The sequence below is a fragment of the Mastigoproctus giganteus genome, chromosome 7 (assembly GCF_048544385.1).
Source record: "Mastigoproctus giganteus isolate SK-2022 chromosome 7, ASM4854438v1, whole genome shotgun sequence".
Lineage (NCBI taxonomy): Eukaryota > Metazoa > Arthropoda > Arachnida > Uropygi > Thelyphonidae > Mastigoproctus > Mastigoproctus giganteus.
The window spans coordinates 144,987,206-145,006,210 of NC_143581.1; the positions used below are offsets into that span (position 1 = coordinate 144,987,206).

Sequence of the window (19,005 nt, forward strand, 5' to 3'; positions counted from 1 at the left end):
GTTATATTATCCTGGCAACCTGGTCATATCTATGTGTATATTCCATCTGGGTGATAACTGCATCATACAGATATGCTGGACTGTTTCTGGGGGCAGGTGACATCACTGACTTGCTAATTTCAAACACATGGAAGCAGTGTTGTTTACAAAATGCTGAAAGCAAACCTAGCACAGAGATGCATGTGGCTCGACAGATTATATTCTTGGCACATATAATTTCAAGTGAACAATTTTTCACTTCCAAAAACATCTCAAACAGAAGTTTGACTATATTAAGAAGGCAGAAAAATTCAGACATTTAATCATTAATGAATGGTGAATGTGCAATAGTTATTTTTGAAGGTCACCTATTATGTCCCTTGAGACTGGCACTGATTTAAAAGAAATCACAACATAAACTTTAATTTTAATTATTTAAATCAAAAAGGAGCTTAAAATACCTGATGTTCTTCAAAACTTAACAGGCGAGTTTCGGAGGCAATATCCCATATTTGAACAGACTTATCATCAGAAAAACTTATCACATGGATACCATTACTACTGAATTTGCATCTGTGAGTAGGACTAGAAAGAAAAAATTGGACTCTATAAAATTAAACTTAAAAAATATATTAGGGTGTCATCATTGTGATCTTATTACTCCTCCAATATCATTTTTACTATATGCAATTTACATCACTACTGGAGAAGTATGATTATAAAAAAAAAAAAAACAAAAAAAAACACAACTAAAAATCAAATATTGAGTACTGCCTTATTGTTGTGCATCCTATACCTGGTGTATCTGCTTATATAATTTCTTGTACCAACTTATGTAGCATGTTTTAGTGTGACTGCTCGAAAGCAGTTACACACACAGATACTCTACTTAAAGTGCAGTGAGTGCTTTCATTTTAAAATACGCATCTGCAATCCTATGAAATAATATATTAAATTGCACTGAAAGAGCATAATAAATTGAACCTTTAATGAAATTAACATAATAATAAAAAAAAGCAGACATCTTGTGAAACTGTCTCCTTTTCTATGGATAACATTAAAAATTTTATAGTAAAATATTAATAGAGAAAAAACCGTAAACCTAAATTCAAATTACTTTATTACATAATGCTAGTTATAAAAAAAAAAAAAAAGATACTGAGAACTGCAGGAACAACCAAGTATTATTTGTTTGTTTGTTATTTGGTTTTTAGGAGCATTAGCAACTAAGGCCATATTGCTCCGGAGATATGCGGTGGTCATTCCCTGACCTTTCAGCATTCTCCGTATTTGGTGGTGATCGGCTCGAACCCCGGTCTAATCAAGAAGCGTGTGCTACGCACTGCTGCTGCTTCCCACCTGGCTACAGAGGTGCCTTAACCAAGTATTAAGATAAGACAAAGAAATCGTGCAAAATTTGGGGGATACTTTTATTTGGAAGCATGCAGGTAGTATGGAAGGGAGGCCAGGATGTCAGAACTTAACTATTTCTCTGGAAACCTCCAAGTTATGACTAATTTCGATACATCATGTGCCATTTCCAGCAAACTAGTGAATCAGTGGACCTTTTCTATCACCACCTAGTATCTGAAAGGCTTACCGGGATATCAAATGACTAGATGAACAGTTTGTGGAGCATTTCATCTATCACTGTAGGTTTCAAAGAAGTGAGCATCAGTTCACTGTAGGTTTCAAAGAAGAAAATTGGGACTTTGTAGATAAGCAGAAAAAAGAGTTTTTGCATTTGGAAGCCAATACAAACTTTCAGAACTGTTTTCCTGTCAGTTTAAGGCCTTCTCCTTTGGAGATGACTGCAAGTTAAACAAGCTGACATACTTGGATATCACACTGTCTAGAAATGATGTAGAGTTCAAGGTGGAATTTCCTATGTATGAGAAACTCTTGGTCACACCAGCACAGATAATCTTGGGACCAGACTACCTGTTGATAACTGCAGAAGTTTCCAATTTTGGTAAAACTAGCCTTGGAAACTGGATTTAACAATTTCCCTACAAATGGAGATGAGAAACAAAATGAATGACACCAGGAATTAAATACCTCTAAGCCAGTGGTTTTCAACTGCGATGCCACGGTACCTTAGGGTGCCGCAACAACAGGGGTGCCACGTAATTTGGATTTAAGTTACTTAAACTTATTATTTTTTAAAATTTATATGTTTATTTCATTATAAAAAGTTGTACAGTATCTTTTTAATTTTGTGATAATCTATAATTAATGCTTACTTAGTACCTCTATATAAAGAATAAAATTTTTATATACTGTATATATATATATAATTTGTATTATTAAATGTAATTTTTATAATTATATTATTGTAATAACTATCATATATAACATATATTTTTTAATATTTTATATATAAATATATATATATATATAAAATAAATAAAATAAAATGATTTAGGGGTGCCGTTATTAACAAAAGGTTGAAGACCATTGCTCTAAGCATTCATAATACAGTAACTTATTAACTGTTGAAGATATTTCTTAAGAGGACATTCATTTCAAGAACTCTTAAGTAGAAACCCGACCAATCTTTCCCCTCTGTTGGATAAAGAGGCAATGTCAGAATGCCTGAAGAGATTTAGAGCAATGCCATTGAAGTTTTTCAGGAAAGATTGATGCCTTAAATGCAGGAGTTGAACGTTCCATATAAGTTACTACCGATATTAGTATTAGTATTAGCAATGGCCACATGGTGCAGGGAATCCTATGGCTTATGCTGCACCATCCAAAAAACTAATAATAAAATAAAAAATAAATAAAAATAAAATAATAAGAAAATTTAAAAAAAAAAAAAAAAAAAAAATTAATAAGAGAAAAGGAAATAGACAACCTATGCATTTTCCCAAACTGCCAGCCTCTACCACCAAGCAGGTAACTTACTCCAGTAATTTACAAGTCGCTGGCTAAAATAAAACCTCCTGCAATCCAGTCTAAACGTCTGCCCCCCCCCCCCCCCCCGTAACTTGAAAGTATGGCCCAAAGTTCAAAAATCATTTAGAACCATGAAAATTTTGTCCTCATTCATCTTACTTATGCCTCTCAGAGTCTTAATCACCTCAATCAAGTCTTTTCTAAGGTGCCTAGTTTCCAAGCTTTGCATATGTGGGTTGCAATCCGAAGTCTTTCCTCTTATGGATGCCCTTTTCGAAGACATATTCGAAGACATATTCGAAGTCTTTCAAAGACATATCCGAAGTCTTTCCTCTTATGGATGCCCTTTTCCCAATCTCACTAGCCGAGTCACCAGTCTTTGGACCCTTTCAAGAAGCATAATGTCTTTCTTTAGGTGTGGTATCCATACTTGAACACAGTATTCCAAGTGTGGTCTAACAATAGTCTTATATAATGAGATTATGACATCCTTATCTCTACTAGCAATTGTTCGATAAATCATCGACAAGACACCATGGACCTTCCTTCCAACTTGTCTACAATGCTCAGAGAACCTCATGTCTGACCATATCGTAACACCCAAGTCCCTTTCCCCACTACTGGCTTTAGTTCAACTCCATCAAGTGTATAAGTTATTTTGGGGTTACTGTTCCCCAGGTGTAATACCTTACACTTTGCTGGATTAAAGCATAGCTGCCATTTTCTGACCATCCCTGAAGTCTGTCTAGATCACTCTGAAGAAGCTCTGCTTGGAGATGATCATTAAATACTCTACCAATCTTCACACCATCTGCAAATTTAGACATCACACCCTTTATCCTTTCATCAATGTCATTTATGAAAATCAAAAACAACAGTGGTGCTAATACTGATCCTTGAGGAACCCTACTTCTTTACTTCTTACATCAACCCAATCTGAGGAATAACCATTAATCACAACTCCCTATCTCCTGCCCTAAAGCCATCTACCTTAAGGATTTTCCCTGTGATTCCAATCTGTTCCAGTTTATAATGCAACCGCTCATGTGAGACTGAGTCAAATGCTTTGCTGAAATCCAAATAAATTATGTTAAAATTATTCCCTAAGTCCAGCTCTTGAGTGACCCTATCAAAACAGCTAACCAGATTAGTTAAACATGATTTTCCGTTTACAAAACCATGTTGTCTATCCTTCAGAATTCTATTTCTATCTAAATGATCCTGAATTCCATCCTTGATCATTGTCTCCATGATTTTCTCTACTACTGAAGTTAGACTGACCAGCCAGTAATTCCCACTTCACTCTTAGAACAGCCCATATGTATTGGAGACACATTGGCACTTTTCCAATCCAGCGGAATTACTTCCGAGTCCAGTGATGCTCTCATAATTAGCCTCAGTGGTTCAATACACTCAACTTGCTGCCTCACTTAAATAAATATACCTGTCATTGTGCATCAGTTCAAAATTTCTTTAAAATATAAGGATATATGCCACTAATTCTTGCATGAATATCAATAGGGTGGCATAATTGTGTCTTCTACTTCTGCATGATATAGTCCTTCCATACTAGTGGTGAATGGAGATCCCTGTTTTTATGCTGTATTTCAGGACCGTCAACAAGGTTACCATACACATTAACTTTCCACTCAACAATTCAGAAGTTGATTCATCAACTTCTGAATTGTTGATGAATATCAATAATTGTTGATGCGGTTCAACATTTAGAATTTTTGTTGATGTGGTTCAACATTTAGTTGGTTTAGAATTCAGGGTATCATCAAATCCCTTTTAGGGTGACATAATTGTGTCTTCTAATTCTGCATGGTATAGTCCTTCCATGCTAGTGGCGAATGGAGATCCCCGTTTTTATGCTGTATTTCAGGACCATCAACAAGGTTACCTTACACATTAATTTTCCATTCAACAATTCAGGAGATCCACTCATGTCACTTCAGCCACAATGACACATATGTATAGGCCTTTAACCAAAATAATTTTTTCTGCACCATTTTCAAACTTGGTTTCTTTGCTATCAGATCTATCACTCTTTTTTAGCAAGATAGTTGAGTCGGACAGAATTCAGTTTGTTTGTCAATTTTCATATATCATTTAATTTTGTTAATTGGTAAGGTAATAAAAGAGTAAATTTGTGCAAGATATAAAATCTTCATTTTTATAGCCTGTGTACAATATTCCTCTGATTTTTGCTTAGAATTGCTGTTTAATTGAATCAAAATTCAATTCGCACACATGATCACAAAAACCGACGCTTACCGTAATTATTTTATGGTACCAGTATAAAAAATAAATAGATGCATAGATGCTGGCTTGTTCAGATTATTAAGGTTTCAAATTATTTACACTCTACTGCAGCATTTCCCAAACTGTGTTCCGTGAAACGTGAATAAGTGTTCCGCGAAATTTCATAATTAATAATGAAAAAATAAAAAAATAATAAAATAAACAAATTTCCCATATTTGTAGCATACACCACTTTTGTATCATTATAATTTTTTAACATTATTTTTTTTCGGTTATTAATATACTGGCATAGATTAATAATCAAATAGACCACGGAACACTTTATTTTTGTGGGCTTTGCACAGAAAAATATGCATAGAGGTAATGCCATCTATGAAAAAGTAGAAATGTAGTGGTCTAAATGCCATTCGTATGTGATTTAGCCTGGAGTACACAGGCTGAAGGAGAGGTGGAAGCGAACCGATACCATAACTAAACTCACTTTCTTGCATAATTTATTTTTGATAATTATTAGTATTTTGAAATATTATTATTAAAATAAATGACCATGGATTTGTGGTTGAAAAAAGGAACTTGAAAATGAGAAGCAAGTACTTCTAGTATTGCAACTGTGCTCAATGAAAGCAAACACAATATTGTCACACTTAAGAACCAACTAACAAAAGACCAAAATGAAAGTATGATGACAGTTATTTGAATTTCGGCTTTATATGTGTTGGAAATAAAGATGCGCCTGATGCATAGTGCATCATATATAATAAAATATTAGCAAACAGTCCTTTGGCTCCTACTAAACTCGTGCTTCGTAGGTGTTCTGTAAATATATTGTGAGATGAAAAGTGTGGGCCATGGAAATTCAAGAGTTCAACATTGAGATATCTTACCTGTCAGAAAATAAAAACAGAACTTCAGATTTTTTGTCCAGAATGGAAATCATTAATAATGTGACAAGAGTTGCAAAAGGAGTAAGATACTGTAGTGAGACTTGCTGGCAGACAGGACTTCTTAATCAATATCTTGGAAGTGTTAGAGGTGATCTGAATTCTCACAGTACTTAAAAGAATTTAAATCTAGTTTAGTCAGCAAATCAGCTAGAAATCATTTGTCATCATCCCAGTTACACAGAATAACTTAGTGCTGCAGATAATGTTCCTATTTTGAGTAACGAACTCACAAGGTTCTGTTATGTCTGTTACAATCACAAGTTCTGTGACTGTAGTAGACATGAACATAATTTAAAGAACAGAACTGGTGCTAAACGTAGTATGTACATATACTGTAAGGATTGTAGAAAGTAAACAAAGCAATCACACCACACACTCTGAATTAATAAATTTAAATTTTTAGCACATTAAAAAAAAATAATCCTTGATGTATTGATGTGTTTTCATTTATAAGAGGAGAAGTATGTAACTAGAGTTGTTACAAAAGTAAAAATCTTTTAAGACAAAAAGAAGTGGACTTCTCTATTTTCTTATGTTTTAATAGTTAGCAATGACAATCACAAACTTTACATGAACTGAATCTTTTTAAATAATGCTTTCTATAAATAAAGGCAGCATTATGCATACCTAAATGTTTAAGTCATTGTACATTTAGAAATTTGTTTGTTAGTTTTAAGCATTATTTTTATAGTGTATTTGTTTATATACATAAGCCTAAACTTAATGCATATGTTGAGAATGAAAAGAACACTGTCCACTGAGAGATTGGACTGCTTCTCATCTTGCCATGGTCTGGTTATCAGTTTTGCAATAAAATTTGTGACATGTATGACAATATAACAGAAATTTTGTAAAGTATAAGAGAAATTTTAATTCTTTTGTTGAAAACATGATTTTAAAACTTTTCTATAATGCAGTCATGTACATTTATCACCCAAGAAGGATAAAAAGTGATTTGTTCAATAGTTTTTCCTCATTTATAAAATTCATGTGAAGTGATTTAATATTTCTAGTGGAATGTGACACTGAAACTTGCAATACTATTATTAGTAGCAAAATATGCAAAAAAAGCAAGCTCATACAGCATTAGCAAAAAAAAAAAAAAAAAAAAGAAAAGAAAAAATAAGAAGCCAACACTTTTCTAGTATCACCTGTCCAAACTCACTAACAGTTTGTCCAGTTCTTCTGTGAAGTCATTCAAACTACTGAACTCTACAAATCAACTACCTGCTGGCTGAAGGCAAATTTCCACACAGCAAACTCTGCAACCATTCTTTTTGGGATAAAGCTTTGAATCACTTCGGTTACAGCAGGGGTGGCCAACTTATGGCACTTGCACAAAACGTGGCACTTTGGAAGATTACAAGTGCCGCATTTCACCATAAAATTTCTCAAGTACCCAAAGCCCATATTGCCGATTCTTTGGTTCTATTTCCTTTCATTTCAGGTCCTTTTGCATATGGCTTAAGACACTCACCACCTTCTTTCATCTTATACGCACATAAATGTGTCAATTCCCTCAATTTAGCAAAAGAATTAAATTAAATAGTCTCCAAAAAAAAATGCATTTCTGAATTTTGATCGTAAGTGGATCTATGGCTATGAAAATATATCAAGCACCTAGTCATCCATTCTTTTGTACGGCCATTGCCTCCGGTGCCCGATTCTATGCACAAGTGGGAAAAAAAATGCAATACGTGACATTTTCAGGGGACTGAGAATATACAAATAGATCCTTTATCGGAAGTCTTTCAAGTTAAAAGGAAACAATGAAATGATAAATTTGAGGTATTTTCATCTACGAGAAATTTCCATCAATCGCATTTTGCCAACTCAAGAAATAGTAGGGGGAGCTCCCTCCCCCCGGGTCATGCCTGCTCATTAGTTCGTCGAAATTTTTCGACAGTTAACAATTGATATTCTGTGTAATATGACATATATACTTGTGATCTGTTTGTTCTTTTTCAACATTTAGACCTCTAGAGTTTTGTACTTTTCTATTTTTTTTTTTATTATTCCTTCTATCCACCACAGTGCAAAAGAAAAGCAGAAAGTGATATCAAACATGAATTTAATGAACAGTGGGAAAATGAGTTGTTATTTATAGCAAGTTCATCAAGAAAACCATTTTGCAATGTTTGTGAAAGTACTCTTTCACACAATAAAAGACATGAGCTTAATAGACACTAAATCACAGCATCAGACTAACATAGAAGGAAAAATGAAGCTCGTTCTTGGGTCTAAGCTATGAAAAGAATATGTGACTAAGGAAAAGGAAGAAATCGGAAGAAGACAAAATATATTTGCTAAAGTAAGTTGTGAAGACTTGGCGATGATAGAAGCATTCTATGAAATTGCTTTAGTATTGTAGAAAAAAAATAAACCTTTTTCTGACGGAGAAGAAATTGTTAAGCCTAGTCTCCAAATATTTACACGCCATCTTGGTAATAGCGGTATTGAAAGGAAAGCAGACGAAATTGCTATATCAAGGCAGACAGTTACGAGACGTATCGAGGAACTCTCTCAGGATGTATCTCAGCAACTTGTCCATTCTTGTACTTTATTTTCTCTATCTTTGGATGAATCAACAGACATATGTGGTGTAGCCCAGTTAAGCATTTTTATAAGAGGAATTGACAATTTTAATGTCTTTGAAGAACTTGCCAGTCTGGAGTCATTGCATGGTAAAACAAGAGGATCAGACATATCTGAAAAGGTATAATCATGCCTAGAAAATCTAAAATTAGATTATAGTAAACTAATCAGTGCGTGTACTGATGGAGCGCCATCAATGATAGATAAAGCCAATGGCACTACAACTTTGCTTGAAAATTTTTTAAATCGTCCTGTACTAAAATATCACTGCATTATACACCAAGAGGCACTGTGTGGAAAATCTTTAAATATGCAGCATGTTATGTTACTGGTTGTGAAATTTGTGAATAAAATTAGAGCAAGAGCATTAAACAGACGAGAATTCAGAGAATATTGTGAGTTGTTAGATTTGGAATATGGTGAACTTGTCCTTCATTGTGAGGTGTGCTGGCTTTCTGGAGGACAGGTTCTCAGTAGATTTTGGAAATTGAAAAATGAACTACCTGATGAAAGAACCTTATTATTAGATAACAACTGGCTATTTGATTTGGCATTTTTAGTTGATTTTACTAGTCATCTCAATGATCTAAATTCGAAACTACAAGGCATGAATAAATTATTTCCTAGCTTAGTAAATAGCATCAATTCATTTAAAATGAAATTAAAACTGTTCATCTCTCAGTTAGAAAATCAGGATTTAAGTCAATTTCCACACTTGAAAGAGCAGAATGAATGTGCTGTGGATGATAGCAATTGGACCAAATATCTTGAAAAAATCAAGTTATTGCAAGTGTCATTTGAAAGTTGTTTTCATGATTTTGCTAAAGAAGAAAACTACATGCTCGCATTTATAAACCCATTTTTACTTAGTGAACAAAACATAACTGAGATGCCTAGTAATATAAAAATGGAACTTATTGATTTAAAAACAAATTCATTATTAAAAATGAAATTTGATGAGCTTTTTTCAGATCAAAATGCTTCCGACATGATTAATTTCTGGCGTTCAATACCCTGTGAACATTTCCCAGAACTAAGAAAATTTGCAAAAAATTATATATGTCGTTTTGGAACGACATAAAGATGTGAACAAGCATTTTCGTCCATGAAATTGATCAAAAGCAAAACGAGGTCGCGAATGACTGATTCAAATTTGAAGAATTCTCTGCTGCTCTCAGTAACAAATTTAACACCAAACATTGAAAGACTGGCGAAATCCAAACAGGCTCAAAAGTCTCATTAATGGTAAGTAATGTTTATGTGCTGTAATAGAAATTGCTTTACATACAATAATTAAATCATTTAAAAATGTTAATTATGTTCATAAACATACTTTTATTAAAAAGGTTATTAAGGATATGCCTGGATTCCTAGCAAGCAGAGAGAACAGACGACTCCAAGTTCCAACCTGATCTCGCTCTCGGTGCTCCATCTCGCTCAGAGCTCTCTCATCACATCCAACAACTGTGGTACAGAGCTATCTTCACCAAACGAGATCTGGCAGCTGTAGCACCATCAGCGGGTTCCATGACAGCGGTCGCGCTCTCACTATTGTAGATTGGTGCTCCAATAAACATGTGTCTTTTAAACTGGCATACATTTTTTAATTTAGTTGCAAGTTTGAGTTATTCTTTTTCCTCCCCTAAGCGAAGCAGATCCTATCCCTATCCCTATTTTCCAACCCCAACAATGAACGTAAGAAGGTAGAAAAGGTGCTTGAGTTGTATAGCGCATCTGAACTCGTATGTGAAAAAATTGGCACATGGTATGTAAAAGGTTGGCCACCACTGGGTTACAGCAACACTTAAAATGGCACGTTTTAAGGGACCATCACGACTCTTCTTTCCTATCTGCATAATTTCACTAACCAACACTTGCTTTTGTTCTTCCACAACCATATTTTTTCTGTTATTTTACTATCAGGAACCCATTTCTGAACAATATGCCTCCACGATTAGCACAACTTGGAGGGAGATTATAAATGATATGAATAAACATTTGGCACCATTATCACTGCTAAATGCTATGTCTGTTTGTGCATTTCTTTCCATGAAAGTGCACATTGTTGCTATGCCTATTTGTTACAAATGTCTGATTACATCATATTTTCAACCACTTCTAATTGAAAAATGATATCTACATTCAGATGTCTGATTCAAATTACCTTCCACTCAACTCCTGGAGTTTAAAAACACCAACAGGGAAATAATGTACAAATGTTAAAGGAAGCAGTTGGCAAATAGTTTGTAAATTTCTGTGCAAACATCTCATCATTTTTCTTTTCTCTCCTCATTTAATTGTAAAAATGTTCACAATGATATTATAAGTAGTGATACTTTTCGAAGTCTTCTGTAAAGAAATGTACAAAAAACTCCAATTTATTTACGTCTTTTCTGTTGAACATTACCTGTACAAATTCAGAACTGTATATTTATCGTTTTTTTAAGGGAACACCCCCTAAAAAGCCATTGTTTTATGTGTTCTCCCTTCCTTTTTGCTGTTATCTTCCAAAAAGGTGTAACATAAAATAGGGATAAATAAATTATAATTACATATAGTACACCAAGCAAATATGCTACATTTCCCAGATTTCAAAATACATGGAAAATCAGCATTGTTCTGTTGGCTGTTCAAGAACTGCCAGAGTGGATGTGTGGTGGGAATGGTACAAAGAGAGGTGCAATCACCCAATGTGCTGGAATGGGAAGACCACAACTGACTGAAAGGCAGTTGGTAAATGCTGTCCAGTTCACAATCCCTCAATCAACAGCAACCTACAACCAGGGTGCACCATAAAATGTTTGAGCACACCATCCAGTGGACACACTTGCAGACAGGCCTAAAGAATAGGCAACCTGTTCATGTGCCCACGTTTACCAACGGTCAATGAAACCTTGCCTGCAGTGGGTATGGGAGAATTATTTCTGGACATTGAACAACTGGAAAAGAGTCACCTGCTCTGATGAATCAAGATTCCAGCTTCATTATCATGGATGGATGCATATTTGACAGCAAGCAGGTGTTCAGCTACAAAAAGACTGCATGAAAACAGGCCAGTGGCAGCAGCAATATTATGGTTTGGTGGATGTTTTCATGAACATCAGTGGATTCTCTCATCCCCATTGGACACATTCTTATCACCAGATCCTACCTGGGCATTGTTTCAGACCAAATTTTGGTCTGAAACAATGCCCTCCATGGTGACCATGTATTCAGATGGAACTGGACTCTTTCAACACGATAATGACCATTGATTTTGTAATAACAGAGCAAAGTTGAGGAGAAATTGTTGAAGTTAAACATAAGAAAGGCACTTACAGACCTGTCAGTTTAACTTCTGTTCCGGGGAAAATAATGGAGTTACTGGTTAAAAAAGCATTGCAGGATCATCTAGACAAAACTGCAGTAAGAATTCAGACACAGTATAGGTTTGTTAAGGGAAAGTCTTGTCTGACAAATTTGATTGGATACTATGATGTGATTACAAAGGATGCAAAAAATAATTTTGATATCATATACTTGGATTTCAGGAAAGCTTTTGATACTATTGCACATGGAAGACTACTGTACAAATTGGAGCAGTATGCTATTAAGGCCAAGTTGATATAATGGATAAAAGGGTGGTTGAGTGGGAGATGACAGAATGGACGAAGCTCTTCGTGGATTAATGTTATTAGTGGAGTCCCCCAGGGTTTGCTGTTGGGCCCACTGTTGTTTTGTATATTTATCAATGATATTGATGAAGGTTTATCACGCTTAATGTCCAAGTATGCAGATGATACAAAGGTTGGCAGGGTTGTTAATAGCAGCAATAGCAGTATGCTACTGAAACAGGATCTAGAAAAGTTGGGCAGATGGGCTGAGAAGTGAGAACTGAAGTTTAACATTGATAAATGCAAAGCACTGCATATGGGTACAAGTAACCCCAGACAAACGTACCAACTGCGTGGTACTACACTTAAGGTGGTAGAAAACGAAAAAGACCTGGGAGTAACTGTACAGACAGGCTGCCAGGGCAGGTCATTGGGTATTGTCAATGATATACAGGAATTTTGCTAATAGGGAAAAGGAAGTGATTATTCCTTTGTATAAGACAATGGCCAGACCACACCTTGAGTACTGTGTACAGGTCTGGAGGTCTCATTTTAGGAAGGATGTAGAATTTCTTTAGTGAGTACGGAGAAGGGCAACAGGATTGGCAAGGGGAACGAAGGGGTCCTCTTCCCAAGAAAAGCTTAACTTCTGCAAATTGTAACAGCTGGAGACTAGGCACCTGCAAGGTGATCTGATTGAGGTGTATAAGGCCTTTAATGGGTTGAGCTTTGTATGCTTGCTTAGGAGTTTTATGGCACATCAACAGCATTGGCTATAATGTGCCAAGTCAAGAATGGGTTGAGCAGCTCAAATCTGATGGATTCTTGCACTTGTTCAGCTTATGAGCCCGAGGAGACAAATTCAAATTAAGGAAAGACAGTTGTAGAATAGATGTGTGGAAATTTGCCTTTAGCCAGTGGGGTAGTTGATTGCTGGAACTAACTTCCATCTGTCATGGAAATTGATAGCTTAAATTCAAGGAGGAACTACACAAATGTTTGGAGAGAATGGATGTGTGAATTTTTTTTTGGCTGATGCTACCTAAGCTCATCATACACTTGTTTCCTTGCATCATATGCCACTACTACTACTATGTCACAAGGCCCACATAGTTTGGAGGATCATGTCCGACCATTTTGTGGCTCCCCTTGCCACTAAATTCCTCTGACACGGACCCCATCAAACATTTGTGGGATGTGGTAGAACACAGCATTCTCCAATCCATAGTAGCACCACTCCATTGCAGAACTGCAGAACATCCTTCTGTCCAGCCAGCCTAGGTAATGTGAGGGCAATTTCCATGGTCCCGTGTGGAACTGATAGCATGCTGAGTGCAAACAGTTATCATGATGAAAGGCAGCCCAACACATTATTAAGTCAGATGGTTATAATGTTTTGGCTCATGAGTGTAAATGTAAACAATCCGTTTTCACTGTTTACAATAAAATGACGTATTACTAAGCCACAAAACACATTAATACAGGAAACAAGATTCTTTAAGTGGGAACTATTTTCATCTAGTTCAGTGTGGCCAATCCTGCAATGTGCCATATATAAAGTTAAAAATGCATCCCAGGATGCAAGGGCTGGGTCTACAAACTGCTGTTATTTTGTTTTTAGGAGCATTAGCAACTAAGGCCATATTGCTCCGGGGATATGCGGTGGTCATTTCCTGACCTTTCCGCATCCTCCATATTTGGTGGTCACGGGCCCGAACTCCGGTCTGATCAAGAAGCGTGTGCTACACACTGCCACTCCTGCCCACCTGGCTACGGAAGTGCCAAACTACAAACTGATGGAACTATTATTCTCCTCTTCAGCTTCCACCTGAAAATCAGCTTCCAGTGATATGAAATGTTTTTACTAATTACATAAAGGAATTTTATGTTAAGAGATTATAATAAAAAAACTGCATCAATTTTATGTTTATAAAATAAATTTAATATAGGTTAATGAATAAATGTTTGTCTTCACAGAACTGAAGTCACGAGAAGCTCACTATCATCCCAACTTGTGGTAAATTAAAACTAAACAGCAGGAAATATGAGCCAGTAAATAAGGTTCCTGTCATGCTGAAACCCAGGTCTTAATTTCTGATAATAAAAGTGGAATTTAAACTGTGTCAGTGCTTTCTAAACATTTATAACTCTAACATACCAGGCATGTGAAAAAAATAATTCAACATGCCACCCAAAATTTTGTAATTATTTGACATCTACTCCTCTTGGTTTCTTATCTTTAAGTTGATAGCAAATATGTAACTTTTCTTTTGGCCAGAAACATAAAGAAAAGTACGAGAGAGGGAAGATGTATGGTACTAAACACAAGTTTAACCAAAGCTATTTGAAATCAACTAGGCTAGATATTTTTCTAAGAGAAAGAACATGAACAGAACTCACAGACTTCCAATTATGAAGCAAATGAAAAAAAAAAAATAAATATTGTAAATTTATACATTAATTGGTAATTGCATTTTAAACAGTTAATTGCATCAATATATATTCAGTAAAAGGAAATAGGAGAGAAATAATGCTAATATGATGCCAACATTCAGTGACACCCTTTGGGAGACAGGAAGCAACATACTTTGAAAAGCTCTACAGCAGGCCCTCATTATAACACAGTTCGCTCTATGCTGATTAGCTATAACACTGTTCTTATATTATAACCCATATCTCACTCTAACACTGTCACAACTCATTATAATGTTCTTTTACCAGCATACAGATTAAATTTTTGCCATGTTTAAAGAAAACGATTCATCTGATGTAGTCAATAGCTTGAAAATGAATAGCAAAACAGCATTAAAAAGTTTCCTGCTCAGTGAAATTTTCTTCCACGATAATTTAATTGCAGTATGGTGGCTTCCAATGTAGTTCCGAGATCAACATTTTAAAAAATGTTGAAGTATATTGCTTGTAATATTTGCGTTATATGCATTTATCCGAAGTCCATAGTCATCACTCAGCATAGTGTTAAGTAACGGAAAGTTTACTGGAACATTGTATAATAATTAATGCAACGCAGTTACATTTTCGAAGATTAATAATGGTGGATATGAATTAAAAAGCAAACAATGGCTGGATGCAGAACGAAGCCTACTAAGGTAAGGCTATAAGGAAAAAAACAATGAAAACTACGCACTGAATCTGAAAATTAAATTATACGTTTTGAAGAGAATTGATTCCGTTCAACAACAAGTGGATGTGTGCAATCATTTAGGACTGGCAGATCCAACTGTAAGAACAATTACAAAAAATAAAGAATTAATTTTAGCAGTGGGAAAGACAGCTGTTCCACTGTGCAACTAAACTGGTTAGGGCTAGGCCGGATATTATAATTGAAATGGAGAGACTACTAAATAATTTTATTGAAGATATATCAAAAGCACAATTCTGTTAAGTTAATCATTATTAAATAAAAGTGATTAGCCTATACGATGATCTGAAGAAAGCTCATCTTAGAGAAAGGGGAAAAAAAAAAAAAAAAGCGGAACCATTTAAAGCTAGTAAGGGCTGGTTCGATAAATTTAAAATTCAGGGAGAAGTAAGTGCAAATTAATGAAGGCATTGGTTAAAGAAGCACTGCAGGGTCATCCAGACAAGACTTCAGTTATAGCTTGAACACAGCATGGTTTTGTTAAGGGGAAGTCTTGTCTGACCAATTTGATTGGATACTATGATGTGGTCACAAAGGAACTGGATGAAGGGAATAACTTTGATATCGTATATTTGGATCTTAGAAAGGCTCTTGATACTGTTGTACATGGAAGACTGCTGCACAAATTGTAGCAGTGTGGCATTAGAGGCAAATTGCTGCTATGGATAAAGAGATGGTTGAGTGGGAGAAGACAGAGAGTGGTAATCAATGGACACTGCTCTTCGTGGACTAATGTTATTAGTGGAGTTCCTCAGGGTTCAGTGTTGGGTCCACTGTTGTTTTCTATATTTATAAATGATACTGATGATGGCGTATCAGGCTTAATGTCCAAGTTTGCGGATGATACGAAGGTTGTCACAGTTGTTAAGGACACTAATGACAGTATGCTGCTTCAACAGGATCTAGAAAAGTTGAGCAGATGGGCTGAGAGGTGGCAAATAAAGCTTAACATTGACAAATGTAAAGTACTACATATGGGAAGCAGTAATCCCAGAGTAACGTATCAACTGTATGGTACGACAGTGGTAGAGAATGAAAAGGACCTGGGGGTAATTATGCAGGCAGATATGAAGTTTTCTGAGCAGTGCAGATGGTCTGCAAGAGTAGCTCATGGCGTCTTGTCAATGATATACAGGAATTTTTCTAGCAGGGATAAGGAGGTGATTATCCCCTTGTATAAGGCAATGGTCAGGCCACACCTTGAGTACTGTATACAGGTCTGGAGGCCTCATTTCAAGAAGGATGTAGAGCTGCTGGAACGAGTACAGAGAAGGGCAACAAGATTAGTGAAGTGAACGAAGGGTTGCTTTTACGAAGAAAGACTTAAGTTTTGTTTGTTGTTTGTTTGTAATTTGGTTTTTAGGAGCATTAGCAACTAAGGCCATATTTCTCCGGGAATATGCGGTGGTCATTCCCTGACCTTTCCGCATTTTCCGTATTTGGTGGTAACGGGCTTGAACCCCGGTCTAATCAAGAAGCGTGTGCTACGCACTGCTGCTCCTTCCCACCTGGCTACGAAGGCGCCCTCTTAAGTTTGCAGATTACAGTGTTTGGAGACTAGGCACCTGCGAGGTGATCTGACTGAGGTGTATAAAGCCTTGAATGGTTTGAGTGTGCTCAATGCTGATGGGATCCTTCCTCTTGCTCAGAATAATCACCAGAGAGGGCATAAATTCAAATTGTGGAAAGACAGTTGTAGGTTAGATGTGCAGAAGTTTGCCTTTAGCCAGTGGATGGTCAGGCCACACCTTGAGTACTGTATACAGGTCTGGAGGCCTCATTTTAAGGATGTAGAGCTGTTGGAACGAGTACAGAGAAGGACAACAAGATTAGTGAATGGAACGAAGGGTTGCTCTTATGAAGATAGGCTTACGTTTTGCAGATTACAGTGTTTGGAGACTAGGCACCTGCGAGGTGATCTGATTGAGGTGTATAAAGCCTTGAATGGTTTGAGTGTGCTCAATGCTGATGAGATCCTTCCTCTTGCTCAGAATAATCACCTGAGAGGGCATAAATTCAAATTGTGGAAAGACAGTTGTAGGTTAGATGTGCAGAAGTTTGCCTTTAGCCAGCAGATAGTTGATTGGTGGAACAGACTTCCATCTTTTGTTGTGGAAGTTCATAGCCTAAATAAATTGAAGGCTGAGCTGAACAGGTATTTGGAGGAATGAAATACCTCCGAACAGAGGGATGAAATGGGAGCTTTTTTTTTTTTGCCTGATGCTGCATAAGCTTGCTTTCTTGTATCATATGCCTCTACTAATGCTAATGCTAAGAAGGAGCTGTAACTTTCAAAAAAGAACTTCTTCAAAGAGGTCTTATACTTCTTAATAAAAGTTTCCCATTTCAACAAAAGTTTTTAACAGATGAAACAGAACTTTTTTTTTTTGGAAACAAATGCCTAAAAGAAATTTCATATCGGAAGAAGAAAAAACATGCCAGGCTTCAAAGTGACGAAGGATCGGTTCACTTTATTGTTGAGTGGCAACACTGCAGGCGATTTTAAAGTAAAACCCCTTTTAGTTTACCAGGAAGAGGGCCAAAGTACAAGCCAAAATCGATCAAAGATACGAAACCCCAACAGTCTGGGGACCATCGGATTAATAGATTCATGATTTTAATTGGCATTTTAAGTTTAATTGTGTTCTGTAATGTAGTTACTTACCGCATAATTATATACATATGTAAAGGAAAATATTTTATATGTACAGATTTTGACCAACATTTGGTGTCTTTTCACTACCGTTTATTATTTGTGAGTTGCGGTGGTATAGACTGCGACTCACAGATACATATGTTACAGTATGGGAATATGATGCTCACTTAGCACTGAGTCACTTAGCGCTCTGTTTTTCCAGAACGAATTATCAGCATTAAGCAGGGGTTATCTGTATATGTCTTTTAGCTTCATTTTTCAAATAGATGTATAATATTGTACATTATATTTTTCACATGAGCAGGCAGGCCACTAACAAGAGATGCACAGGCCACAAGTAGCATGCATGCCATAGTTTGGCCCCTTCTGTTTCAGATGATGAAGTTAGTTGCTTGGTTAACTCTTCTCATTTGGGACTTTAGTATATGACGGCATGATCGATTTAACTTTCTCTGAAAAGTGTGAGCTTTTTGTATGATTAATCTGACATTTAAAGTGAAATATACCTCTGGAAGTTAAAACCAGCACTAGAACCCACAAAAATATCACTGTGACCTCTGATTTTGGATTTATGCATTCTCGTCACACTTGGAACAGATTACTGTTTGCAAACCTATCCTCCCAATCTTCTCCCTGAGAAATATTAAGGCTTTCATTCTTTTCTGCAAAAAGATAACTATCCCTCTCACAAGCCTATTGAGTTTTAAAAAATCTATCTAAGCAATCCATTTAAAATATCCAAGTTGGTACATTACTTTAATCTAGAGACATTGCAACCATAATGTAAATTTTAATTTACTAATGTTGGAACAGACTTCCATCTGGTGTTGTTGAAGTGGGTAGTTCGAATAAGTTTATGGATTAATCACATAGCCATAATGGATGAAATCGTTTCTTTTTTTTTTTTGCATGATA

The 19,005-nt window shown here is 35.9% G+C and overlaps 1 protein-coding gene across 1 annotated transcript in view; it reads right to left on the bottom strand.

Moving 5' to 3' along the window:
- LOC150083245 (U3 small nucleolar RNA-associated protein 15 homolog) overlaps positions 1 to 19,005 on the bottom strand; it is a 192,624-nt gene that overhangs the window by 146,457 nt on the left and 27,162 nt on the right. Inside the window, exon 3 of the mRNA XM_090378448.1 lies at positions 441 to 564. Within this exon, the coding sequence (XP_090234574.1) occupies positions 441 to 564 (124 nt within the window). The remainder of the gene's footprint in view (positions 1 to 440; positions 565 to 19,005) is intronic.